Source organism: Delphinapterus leucas, chromosome 2 (assembly GCF_059928025.1).
Source record: "Delphinapterus leucas isolate spDelLeu-1000000601 "Yukka" chromosome 2, BTC_Dleu_Yukka2, whole genome shotgun sequence".
NCBI lineage: Eukaryota > Metazoa > Chordata > Mammalia > Artiodactyla > Monodontidae > Delphinapterus > Delphinapterus leucas.
The window spans coordinates 75809954-75822414 of NC_143130.1; the positions used below are offsets into that span (position 1 = coordinate 75809954).

Here is a 12461-nt window from a genome sequence, read left to right on the forward strand (position 1 = left end):
TCTGATACAAGTTGACTTGTTTTATTACCACTTTGAAATGTTTATTTTATTTTATTGATAGCAGAGTTAATAAAACAGCAAAAATTGAGCCTGTACACTAATTTTAAAACAATTTATTTTGGAATGTTGAAAAGTAAAGGATTTTTTAAAATTAAGCTTGTTATTATAAGTCATCGTTAGTTAAATTACTGAGTGATATTTCTTGAATTTGTATCTGATGGAGCCAAACTAAGGAACCAAAATTTTTCTTCTTAGTGAGAAGATAATCAGTCGTGGAATATGGCTCTTAGCAGTTACTTTATTTAAGAAATCTTAATTTTAAAATATTTTAAGAAGCCTGTATGTGAATAGGGTATGTGTGTGTGTGTGTGTGTGTGTGTGTGTGTGTGTGTGTATTTCAAGCTATGTAAAGTACTGGGAGATGATAAGCTTGTTTACTTTTTACAGGTTGGTGTTAGCATCAAAATGAGCAGTTTTAATCTTACACGAATAGTTACTTTGACTCCCTTTTATACTATTGTGAACAAGTCATCACTAGAACTAGAAGTTGGTGAAATTGCACCTGATGGCTCAATGCCAACTAATAAATGGAACTATATTGCTTCTTCAGAGGTAATATTTTCCTTTAATACAACTGGCTCCTAAAATGTACAAATAAATATAGACATATAAATAAGAATTATGTATATCTCTTTGTCATACTCACTTTGCTACCATATTTGTGGGTTAAAATATGACAGCCAGCTTTGAAAGACTTTTATTTCATACTATAAGCATATGTTAAAAAAGAAGAAAAAAATTGTGGATAATATTTACCACTAGCTCAGTCTAGACTGTTAACACTCATTCTCTAGTTCTTCCTATATGTATAAACATGGGTATGTACTGTAAAATGTACATAAAATACTATGTATTGTGTCAATAGCAAGGTAACGTCTTTGTATTCAAGAAGCATCTAATCTTGTTGGAGGGCTTAAGACTCATATAAATTAATACATGGAGAAAAAGATAGTATATGGTAAGTTATAGGTGGTTATAGGATCTCTGAATAGATGAGCTGGAAGTTTCCTTGAAAAATTCCAAAAATTCAACCACCTTGCTTTACAGAGAAGGAAATCGAATCTTACTTTTTTAGGTCAGTAAAGTTATTGGAGGTTGAGATCATTGTGGTCTAGATCAAAAGGAAAAGTTTCATAGAAGATCCGGCATTTGAAGTAAACTTTTGCAGACTCAACAAGATGAAACGTGAAGAGAATAAGGAAAGAGTGGGGAGAGGACAGATGCAAAGACAAGTGTTAGTTGCTTGAATTTGCCCGACTTTTCAACCAAGCCACCTGACTTAAGGATAGGACTGTTCTTCTGTACATCTCAAAAGAATTCTAAAATTATTAAAAAAAATATTTAGCAAAGGGTTAAGAGAAGGATTCCAATTACACTACAAACACAGACCTCTAAGAGGCATGGCCTTTCCAAGGCACTTGGAATGATCTCCATAGACTTGGTAGCAAATAAATGCTCCTTATCTTTTTATCTTTGATATGAGTTTGATAGCAGTAGTATTTTTTTTTAGAAATAGAATTTACCCAGTATTCTATAGCAGAGGGAACTTTCTTTTTAGGAACTAAGATCTCAGTTTTACAGATAAGGAAACAGGCTCAAAAAGGTGCATGATTTGATTAAGATCAGACAGCCTGGAGGATAGTGTCAGGACTTCCAGCAAGGTCCTCTGCCTGCAGTTGTCTTCTGGTTTATCTAGGATAAGATACTCTGTGAAAGAATTCATGGTGATTAAGGAATTAAAATGGGTTATACATAAAAGCAAATGTTATTAAGATTATAATTTTTAAATATTCAAGATACTTGAGATGTTCTTAATAGCACTTCAGTTTCTCACATTGTAATTATTCTGTAAGTATGAAAAGACTAATATAACTATTCTTCTGATGGAGTTTCTTTGGCTTCATAAATAATCATATTGTCAGTAATCTTAATATTAGATGGAGAGGGGCTATTTTAAGAAACTTAGTAATAATTGAATCATGATCTGAATTAGAATTGGAAACTTTATTAGCCACTGTTTTATTTATACTGTAGTATTGTTTTAAGACTGATATTAACTTTTATATTTTCAGTACCTTCCATTTTGGCCTGAAAAATTTTCAGGCAAACTTTGTGTGAGAGTAGTGGGCTATGAAGGATCCTCCAAGCCATTCTTTTATAACCAACAGGATAATGGCACTTTATTGAGCTTAGAAGATCTGGTAAGTTTTCCTGTTTTAAAATAAAATGTCTTTGATTTTTAAAGTTTGCTTTAAAACATTTTATTAAGACATGCTATAAAATATACTGATAATTAATTGAAGGTATACTAAAATATCAATATATAATGCTGTACATATATTTGTAAGAGATCAGAGCCAGTGTGCTTTTCAGTAAGAACTTAGGAAAACCAACTTTGTAATATCTATATAAGTGATTGAAATTCTAAATGTGCAGTTTAAACCAATACCTCAAACATACTCTTTTTTTTTTCTACAATAGAATGGGGGTATCTTGGTGGATGTAGATACCGCTCCACATTCAACTGTCATAAGCTTTTCTGATTACCATGAGGGATCCGCACCTGCCCTAATAGTAAACCACACACCATGGAACATCCTCACATATAAACAGAGGTATGAAAAAAAAGGGTTCTTGGAAAATCTGATTTGCTTTTACTGGTCCATAGTCCCTTCTAGGAAATACTTGGAGCTAGGTGTGTTTCACATTCTACATGTTTTCAGATTTTAGAAAGGTAATAGGGATACATGATGTTTATTGATAATACCCGTAGCAGGTTTTGAGACAGTACTCTATAACCAAACACATTAGTATTCCTGTAGCAAAAGTTGTGAACCTTCACAGTAAGTGGGATAAATGAAACCGTTAACAGTTTCACATCAGTTCAGATCAAGTTTTGCTGCCACATGATGTTTGACACCAAACTTAGAGAAAAATATTTGGAGTTTTGGAGCTTTTTAAACTTCAGAATTGCACGTAAGGAATTGTGAACCTGTTTAAGTATTATCATTCTTTTGTAGTCTGGTGATGCTCAGTGAACCTCTCCCTGTAAATCTGTATCTAGTTTTTTGGTAGGAATAGTAGAAGATTAAATAAGAGGGCAGAAGATTAAAGAAAGATTAAAGTAGAAGATTAAGTAGTGGTGTTGAATGTATTATAGTACAGGCTGATAGGAATTTTGTTGTTCTTGTCTGTGCTATCATTTGGCTTGGGTAATGCCATTAAATAATGATATAACAGATAGCTTTAAATCCTTAAAATATGTAATATATATTTGCAAAGAATTATTATTATAAATCTTCAAGGCATTATTTTATATGTATATATAAAATATAAAATAGTAATATACATTATATATGTATATATATAAAATAATGCCTTGCAGATTTAACGTATTCATAACTCTCATGGCTTCACTCTGCTGAGAGATTTAAAAGCATACATTGGGATTAAACCCTAATTGGGTTACTTTTTATTTTAGTTCTCTGGAAAGTCTTTTGTATTATCCAGACCAATACTGCTAAACTTAAGTATCAATATTAAGATCCCTTAGAAATCTTGTTAAAATGTAGGTTCTGATTTAGTAGGTTTTAAGTGGGGCCCAGAATTTTGCACTTTCCAGCAAGCCTCCAGGTAATACTAATGCTGCTGGTCCACAGACCACACTTTGAGTAGCAGTGGTACATGGACCGAATTTTTTTTCCTCTGAGCTTATTTCTTATGCGTTGCATTTGATTAAAATCTTAAATATGAGCACCAAGTAAAGTTCTTCTGCTACTAAAAAATTTACTTTTGGGACTTCCCTTGTGGTCCAGTGGTTAAGACTCTGTGCTCCCAATGCAGGGGTCCCGGGTTTGATCCCTGGTCAGGGAACTAGATCCCACATGCCGCAACTAAAGATTCCAGATGCCGCAACTAAAGATTCCACATGCCCTAATGAAGATCCTACACACGGCAATGAAGATCCTGCATGCTACAACTAAGACCAGCACAGCCAAATAAATTTTTTTTTAATTAAAAAAAAATTTTTACTATTTACAGCCTTTTCTATAGATGAACTCTGATGAATTTCATTAGTGTGATCTTGCCTAGATCAGTTCAGAGTATACTGCAACTTCAGAAAGGGCAGTATTCTGTTCCCTCAAGCTTCAAAATCGTTAGTTAATTGGGCATTTTAGGGTACTTATTTTTAGGCAGAGTTGTGTTTTATTACCAAAGGCAATTTTATAAGATGTTTGCACCAGTCCTTTCCTCAATAAACCACGGGTCTAGGTTTCTCAAGGCCAGGATGTTTTAATCTTCCCTCTGTTGCTTGCATTTCAGTGGGTCACAGGAAGAAATGGTATTGCTGCCAAGACAAGTTCGACTCTTTGCCTGGGCAGATCCCACTGGTACCAGAAAACTTATATGGAGTTATGCAGCAAATGCTGGGGAACATGATCTGTTAAAGGTACCATTTGATGTGAATGAGTGCTGTATGAAGTACCTGATAACAAAGGAATTAGACAAGTTAGCTTCACGCAGTCATCTTTGTCTTTACTGAACTAAAAATGAATTGAAAGTATTTTCAAAATAAGTTACTTTTTGGCTTTAGATTGCAAAGAGTTCATACCAATATTTTTTCCTAGATCAGTCCAATACTTTATTTACAGTTTTTAAAAATAGGCCTGTTTCAGCTTGCCTAAGACCAGGGAAGTACTTTTTTATTTACTTTTTTTTAAAGAAAGGAATTTTGAGCCTAAGTGAAAAACAACTTTATCTTGAACATGTGCGTACCACTGTTAGCTGTGAGAATTTTTAGGCATGTTTTCCCTATCAAAGCCATATGTTTTGTTAATTAAAGGAGTCTGACAGTATGCAAATTATCCCATATAAGAAATTTAATAAAATATTTATTGAAACAATATTTAGGTAGCTAAATTAATTAAATATGTTATTTCCTAGACTCTTAGACTTCGGGAGGGGCTTAAGAATTCATCTGCCAGCCACCCTCTAATATAGCCATTGCTCTTCCATGAGCACCTAGTTTCTGTAGGAATGTGTTCTATCCTGAAAAGTTCATACAGTGTCATATTCCATTGTCTGATAATGCCAGTTGTTAGAAAAGCTTTCTTGGTTATTTAAAATAGTAATTGGCCAACAGTGACTGAATTATCCTCTCCTATATTCCCTCTGAAATACCCATAAAAGAGAGAGACTTACCCACCTTTGAAAAATCAGACTGATAGTTATGAGATTCTTGGAGTGATTTTTGCCATGACAATTTGGTGGAGCTCTATTGCCTGCTTATTATGCTTTACTTTTTACAACAGAAAAACCTTCAAGGTTTATAAGTGGTAGAGAGGAGCTTAAATTCCCTGTTACTCTTAGGTCTCTGGCTCAGAGACATGGTAGCTCAACCAGGGGTCCCTGTACTATGCTAGTGTTATTTTCCTTCTCCTCACATTTCATGCTCCTCAGCAACCACAACTCCCAGAAAGTGGTATACAGGCCCTGGAGAGAAAGTGGTAATGCCATCCTGAAGGAGGATATCCAGGTCTGTAAATTAAGGCAAAATCATGAAGAATCCTGGTAATAGTGTATTCACGGGATTGTGGTTTTAAATGTCTCTATTCTGTTTGGTGTTAGAGAACCAGGCAGTAAGAAAAGTAGATAAGTGTGCCTCAGTCAGCAGGTAATCTGCCAGATTATGAAACTTGAGCTAGAAGCAAGGCAATTACCCATTTCCTTGTGCCCTGGGTTGATCTGAGAGGGGAATTCTGCTCAGGCCCAGGTGGGAATTCAGAGAAAATCCTTACAGTATTGGAAAGCACTTTCCTCATTAAGTGTGAATAAACAGATTAAAAAAAACATGGAGTTTATGAAAAAAATAGTTCAGGAGAAAAACGTAACATTATCTTAAAGAGTCAGAGGCTGATTATACTTCTGAAAATTTTTTTACTACAGGAGAACCAGAGAAAAATTTCAGAATGTATGCCTGAGTTCCCCAAAGTTATAAAGATATGACAACTATGAAAAAGGAGAAATATGGTGAAATAAAAGACAAAGACAACAAAATAAAGTGAAAGGGGAGCAGGGAAACAGTATATTCTGAACATACTGTATCAACACCATTTTAATCCTAAATTTTAGGAGATATAGATCAAAGATGATGGGTTTTTTTTTAAAGATACCAATTAGTACAACCAAAATCAGTGATAAAAGAATTCTAAAACAATTAATTGAGAAAATGAAAATAAAGAAAAATTTGCCCTTATAGTAAAAGAAGGAAACCTAAGGAAGTATATAGAAAGTGGCAAATACCTTTTATTGAGTGTATATCGTGTGTTAATGCTTGTCATATAATATCATTAATTCTTATGATTGGAACTTAGAACTGCTGGTTAGAATTCAAAACCAGGTCTGTCTGACTTCACAGTTCATGGGCTTTCCCCACTAAACCATGCCTTCCATCAGTTATGCCAGTAAATGAAAATGGTTTAAATTCTCCTATTAAAAGACCACATTCAGATTAAGTTAAAAATTAGTTTCTAACCAAATGCTACTTACATGAGATCTGTTTTAACTGAACTAATAGAAAAAGTTGAAAGCAGAAGACATGGTAAAGATTTAACAAACAAAAATAAAAATTGTTGATTTTAATTTCTGAGCAACTATAGTTCAAAGCATTCAAAGTCATTAAATAGAATATGATAATGTGACAAAGAAGGCATGATAGCCATAAACCTTCATGCAGTGAATATTGAATCAAAATGTGAAACTTAAAGTGTTGGAAGTGAACTGAAACACAGTTGCCTGAGGATATTTTAACACACCTCATTTAATTTTTAACAGATCAAATAGATGAAAAACAAATGGGATTAGAGAGTATTTGAATGATAACTAAGACTGAACCAAGCTATGTATCAAATTTTGTAGTTTACAAGGAGAGAATTCACCTTCTTAGTAGGTATCTCTGGAACATTTACAAAATTTGATCATGTTAGAGTAAAAAAATTACACAGCCTACTGTGACATATGTTAAAAGCAATAGGTAAATTGTAGACAACAACAAATACCAACCATTCCTATGCTTTTGGTAACATCCTTTATTTATTTGGTTTTGGTTTTTGTTTTCCAAGGAAGCATGAAATGAAAAGCACGTATTAGGAACTTATACTGCCTGCTGAAAGGAACTGTTGTTATATTTATGTTAAGTCCAGAATGAGAGAAAAATCATTATATAAATCTCTGAAGACACTCACCAAATCAAGCCTCATATTTTTAAATGCTATGTGAGACTGTCAGCCAAGAAGGCTCTTCTTATTGAAACTTAGTACAAACTGATCACCATAGTTTGACTATTTAACAATGTGATTTATATACGTATTTGCAGTGTTATACATTATTAAAACCTAAAAATAAACCAGGTTAGTTTTACCTGAGGTTACTTTTCCAATACATTTCTAAACCATTCTGTTCTCCATCTGGGAGACAAGTAAGCATCTTATGGCATTGGTGCCATTGAAGGATACTCTTGTCCCTGCTAAGTGACCTTTGAGCACTAACGAGGTAACTCAAACTAAGGTTTAAAAATATTAAGCACTATTAATCTTTGTTACTGTTTGAAAAAATTGGTGAGTATGTTTTAAAACTTTAATTTGTTTTTTTGATAATTTTCTGATTTATAGTCATGCTTTCTCAGCTACTGCAGTTCAACTTTATGTAATAAAAGCTTACTGTTTGTGGTTTTAATATGAAGTCTCTCTTTCCCACAGGATGAATGTGGACAGTTTCCATATGATGCAAACATCCAGATACACTGGGTATCATTTCTAGATGGGCGCCAGAGAGTTTTGCTTTTCACTGATGATGTTGCCTTGGTTTCCAAAGCACTGCAGGCAGAAGAAATGGAGCAGGCCAATCATGAAATAACTTTTTCTCTCCATAGTCTTGGGCTTTCACTGGTTAACAATGAAAACAAGCAGGAAGTTTCGTATATTGGGATAACCAGGTATGAAAGAAGGATAAGGTATCAGAAATCTTGAAAAGGCATTGAGTTCGTAATATCAGGTTTGATGAGTATAGACAGATACCCGTTCTGAATTTGCTTACTATGCAATTCTTTCAGCAAAACTTACTGAACAACTGTTTTCACTGCTAGTTGAAAAGCCCCTAGGATAGAAAGATGACTAAGATCATGTCTTTGCCCTTATAATACTCATCAGTTGGTGGGGGAAGAAAGAGGTTTGCTTCTTTCTTTGTTGTTTGTTTGTACATTTTTGGAACGAATTATAAAAACACCAGGAAAAGCTACAAAGAAGTATGTGCACGTGCAGTGGTGCTGTAGAGGCTGGAGAAACTGGTGTGGGTGGGGGATGCCAACAGCAAGTTGTGTACACCGGTAGAAAGGGTTATTTATAGAGCAGGCAGGCAGTAGTGGACGTGGGTACATAATCTTTATTGGCTACTCATTTAGAACTTTTTAATAATGATGGAGCCAGGTATTTCCTCTGATTGTGCTTATACCTATCTAAGAAAAATATTTGAATTTAACTGTTTTGGTGTTTCAATCACACTAACTTTAGTAAAAGACTCATTCTTCTTTGGAGACTACTGGGGGGAGTGGTTACCAAGTATAACAAGCATAGAGTCTATCGATAATCATGTGTTTGTTCAGTGAAGTATAAAATTAAGGAAATAAAGAGATCATGTATGTAATGCTCTTTGTGCAACACCTGACAGATTAAGGGTTCAATAAATGGTATTATACATACCATTAATGTAATATTAGTACATTTATGTATGTATGACTAATATATTCTCTTGGCTATACGTTTCATTATTGTATAGTATTTTTAACTAAATATGAAAATCTTTTTTATTTTTAGAATTTTATTTTTTTATACAGCAGGTTCTTATTAGTTATGCATTTTATACATATTAGTGTATACATGTCAATCCCAGTCTCCCAGTTCATCACACCACTACTGCAGCCCCCCGCCGCTTCCCCCCTTGGTGTCCATATGTTTGTTCTCTACATCTGTGTCTCTATTTCTGCCCTGCAAACCGGTTCATCTGTACCATTTTTCTAGGTTCCACATATATGTGTTAATATACGATATTTGTTTTTCTCTTTCTGACTTACTTCACTCTTTATGACACTCTCTAGATCCATCCACATTTCAACAAATGACCCAATTTCGTTCCTTTTTATGATGAGTAATATTCCATTGTGTATATGTACCACATCTTCTTTATCCATTCGTCTGTTGATGGGAATTTAGGTTGCTTCCATGACCTGGTTATTGTAAATAGTGCTGCAATGAACGTTGGGGTACGTGTGTCTTTTTGAATTACGGTTTTCTCTGGGTATATGCCCAGTAGTGGGATTGCTGGGTCATATGGTAATTCTATTTTTGTTTTTTTAAGGAACCTCCATACTGTTCTCCATAGTGGCTGTATCAATTTACATTCCCACCAACAGTGCAAGAGGGTTCCCTTTTCTCCACACCCTCTCTAGCATTTGTTGTTTGTAGATTTTCTGATGTTGCCCATTCTAACTGGTGTGAGGTGATACCTCATTGTAGTTTTGATTTGCATTTCTGTAATAATTAGTGATGTTGAGCAGCTTTTCATGTGCCTCGTGGCCATCTGTTTGTCTTATTTGGAAAAATGTCTGTTTAGGTCTTCTGCCCATTTTTTGATTGGGTTGTTTGTTTTTTTAATATTGAGCTGCATGAGCTGTTTATATATTTTGGAGATTAATCCTTTGTCGATTCGTTTGCAAATATTTTCTCCCATTCTGAGGGTTGTCTTTTCGTCTTGTTTGTAGTTTCCTTTGCTTTGCAAAAGCTTTTAGTTTCACTAGGTCCCATTTGTTTATTTTTGTTTTTATTTACATTAGGATGTGGATCAAAAAAGATCTTGCTGTGATTTATGTCAAAGAGTGTTCTTCCTCTGTTTTCCTCTAAGAGTTTTATAGTGTCCGGTCTTACATTTAGGTCTCTAATCCATTTTGAGTTTATTTTTGTGTATGGTGTTCGGGAGTGTTCTAATTTCATTCAATTACATGTAGCTGTCCAGTTTTCCCAGCACCACTTATTGAAGAGGCTGTCTTTTCTCCATTGTATATTCTTGCCTCCTTTGTCATAGGTTAGTTGACCATAGGTGCATGGGTTTATCTCTGGGCTTTCCTGTTCCATAGGTCTGTGTTTCTGTTTTTGTGCCAGTACCATATTGTCTTGATTACTGTAGCTTTGTACTGTAGCTTTGTAGTATAGTCTGAAGTCAGGGAGTCTGATTCCTCCAGCTCTGTTTTTTTTTTTTTTTTCCAGCTCTGTTTTTTTCCCTCAAGACTTCTTTGGCTATTTGGGGTCTTTTGTGTCTCCATACAGATTTTAAGATTTTTTGTTCTAGTTCTGCAAAAAATGCCATTGGTAATTTGATAGGGAGTACATTGAATCTGTAGATTGCTTTGGGTAATATAGTCATTTTCACAATATTGATTCTTCCAATCCAAGAACACGGTATATCTCTCCATCTGTTTGTATCATCTTTAATTTCTTTCATCAGTGTCTTATAGATTCTGAATACAGATCAGATCTTTTGTCTCCCTAGGTAGGTTTATTCCTAGGTATTTTATTCTTTTTGTCGCAGTAGTAAATGGGAGTGTTTCCTTGATTTCTCTTTCAGATTTGTCATTGTTAGTGTATAGGAATGCAAGAGATTTCTGTGCATTAATTTTGTATCCTGCAACTTTACCAAACTCATTGATTAGTTCTAGTAGTTTTCTGGTGGCATCTTTAGGATTCTCTATATAGTATCATGTCTTCTGCAAACAGTGACAGCCTTACTTCTTTTCCATTTGTATTCCTTTTATTTCTTTTTCTTCTCTGATTGCCATGGCTAGGACTTCCAAAACTATGTTGAATAATAATGGTGAGAGTGGACATCCTTTTCTTGTTTCTGGTCTTAGAGGAAGTGCTTTCAGTTTTTCACTATTGAGAATGATGTTTGCTGTGGGTTTGTCATATATGGCCTTTGTTATGTTGACGTAGGTTCCCTCTACGCCCACTTTCTGGAGAGTTTTTATCATAAATGGGTGTTGAATATTGTCAAAAGCTTTTTCTGCATCTATTGAGATGATCATATGGTTTTTATTCCTCAATTTGTTAATATGGTGTATCACATTGATTGATTTGCGTGTATTGAAGAATCCTTGCATCCCTGGGACAAATCCAACTTGATCATGGTGTATGATCCTTTAAATGTGTTGTTGGATTCTGTTTGCCAGTATTTTTTTGAGGATTTTTGCATCTATATTCATCAATGATATTGGTCTGTAATTTTCTTTTTTTGTAGTATCTTTGTCCGGTTTTGGTATCAGGATGATGGTGGCCTCATAGAATGAATTTGGGAGTGTTCCTTCCTCTGCAATTTTTTGGAAGAGTGCCTTCCTCTGCAATTTTTTGGTTCAGTCTTGGAAGGTTATACCTTTCTAAAACTTTGTCCATTTCTTCCAGGTTGTCCATTTTATTGGCATAGATTTGCTTGTAGTAGTCTCTTAGGATGCTTTGTATTTCTGTGGTATCTGTTGTAACTTCTCCTTTTTCATTTCTAGTTTTATTGATTTGAGTCCTCTTCCTCTTTTTTTGATGAGTCTGGCTAATGATCAATTTTGTTTATCTTCTCACAGAACCAGCTTTTAGTTTTATTGAACTTTGCTGTTGTTTTCTTTGTTTCTATTTCATTTATTTCTGCTCTGATCTTTATGATTTCTTTCCTTCTACTAACTTTGGGTTTTGTTTGTTCTTCTTTCTCTAGTTCCTTTAGGTGTAACATTAGATTGTTTATTTGAGATTTTTCTTGTTTCTTGAGGTAGGCTTGTATTGCTATAAACTTCCCTCTTAGAACTTCTTTTGCTGCATCCCATAGGTTTTGGGTTGTCGTGTTTTCATTGTCATTTGTCTCTAGGTATTTTTTGATTTCTTCAGTGATCTCTTGGTTATTAGTAACATATTGTTTAGCCTCCATGTGTTTGTGTTTTTTACGTTTTTTTCCCTCTAATTGATTTCTAATCTCATAGCACTGTGGTCAGAAAAGATGCTTGATATGATTTCAGTTTTCTTAAATTTACCAAGGCTTGATTTGTGACCCAAGATGTGATCTATCTGGGAGAATGTTCCGTGTGCACTTGAGAAGTAAGTGTAGTCTGCTGTTTAGGGATGGAATGTCCTATAAATATCAGTTACGTCTGTCTGGTCTGTTGTGTCATTTAAGACTCGTGTGTCCTGATTACTTTTCTGTCTGGGTGATCTGTCCATTGGTGTAAGTGAGGTGTTAAAGTCCCCCACTATTATTGTGTTACTGTCGATTTCCTTTTTTATACCTGTTAGCAGTTGCCTTATGTATTGAAGTGC

General features: G+C 34.5%; 1 protein-coding gene across 4 annotated transcripts in view; it reads left to right on the forward strand.

The window, feature by feature from the left end:
- The window catches only part of VPS13C (vacuolar protein sorting 13 homolog C), a 175134-nt gene that overhangs the window by 135531 nt on the left and 27142 nt on the right, over positions 1-12461 (forward strand). For all 4 annotated transcript variants that reach the window (XM_089907142.1, XM_022579675.2, XM_022579677.2 and 1 more), the window contains 5 exons: positions 448-612; positions 2133-2261; positions 2542-2675; positions 4384-4510; positions 7818-8053. In XM_089907142.1, the coding sequence (XP_089763268.1) occupies positions 448-612; positions 2133-2261; positions 2542-2675; positions 4384-4510; positions 7818-8053 (791 nt within the window). The remainder of the gene's footprint in view (positions 1-447; positions 613-2132; positions 2262-2541; positions 2676-4383; positions 4511-7817; positions 8054-12461) is intronic.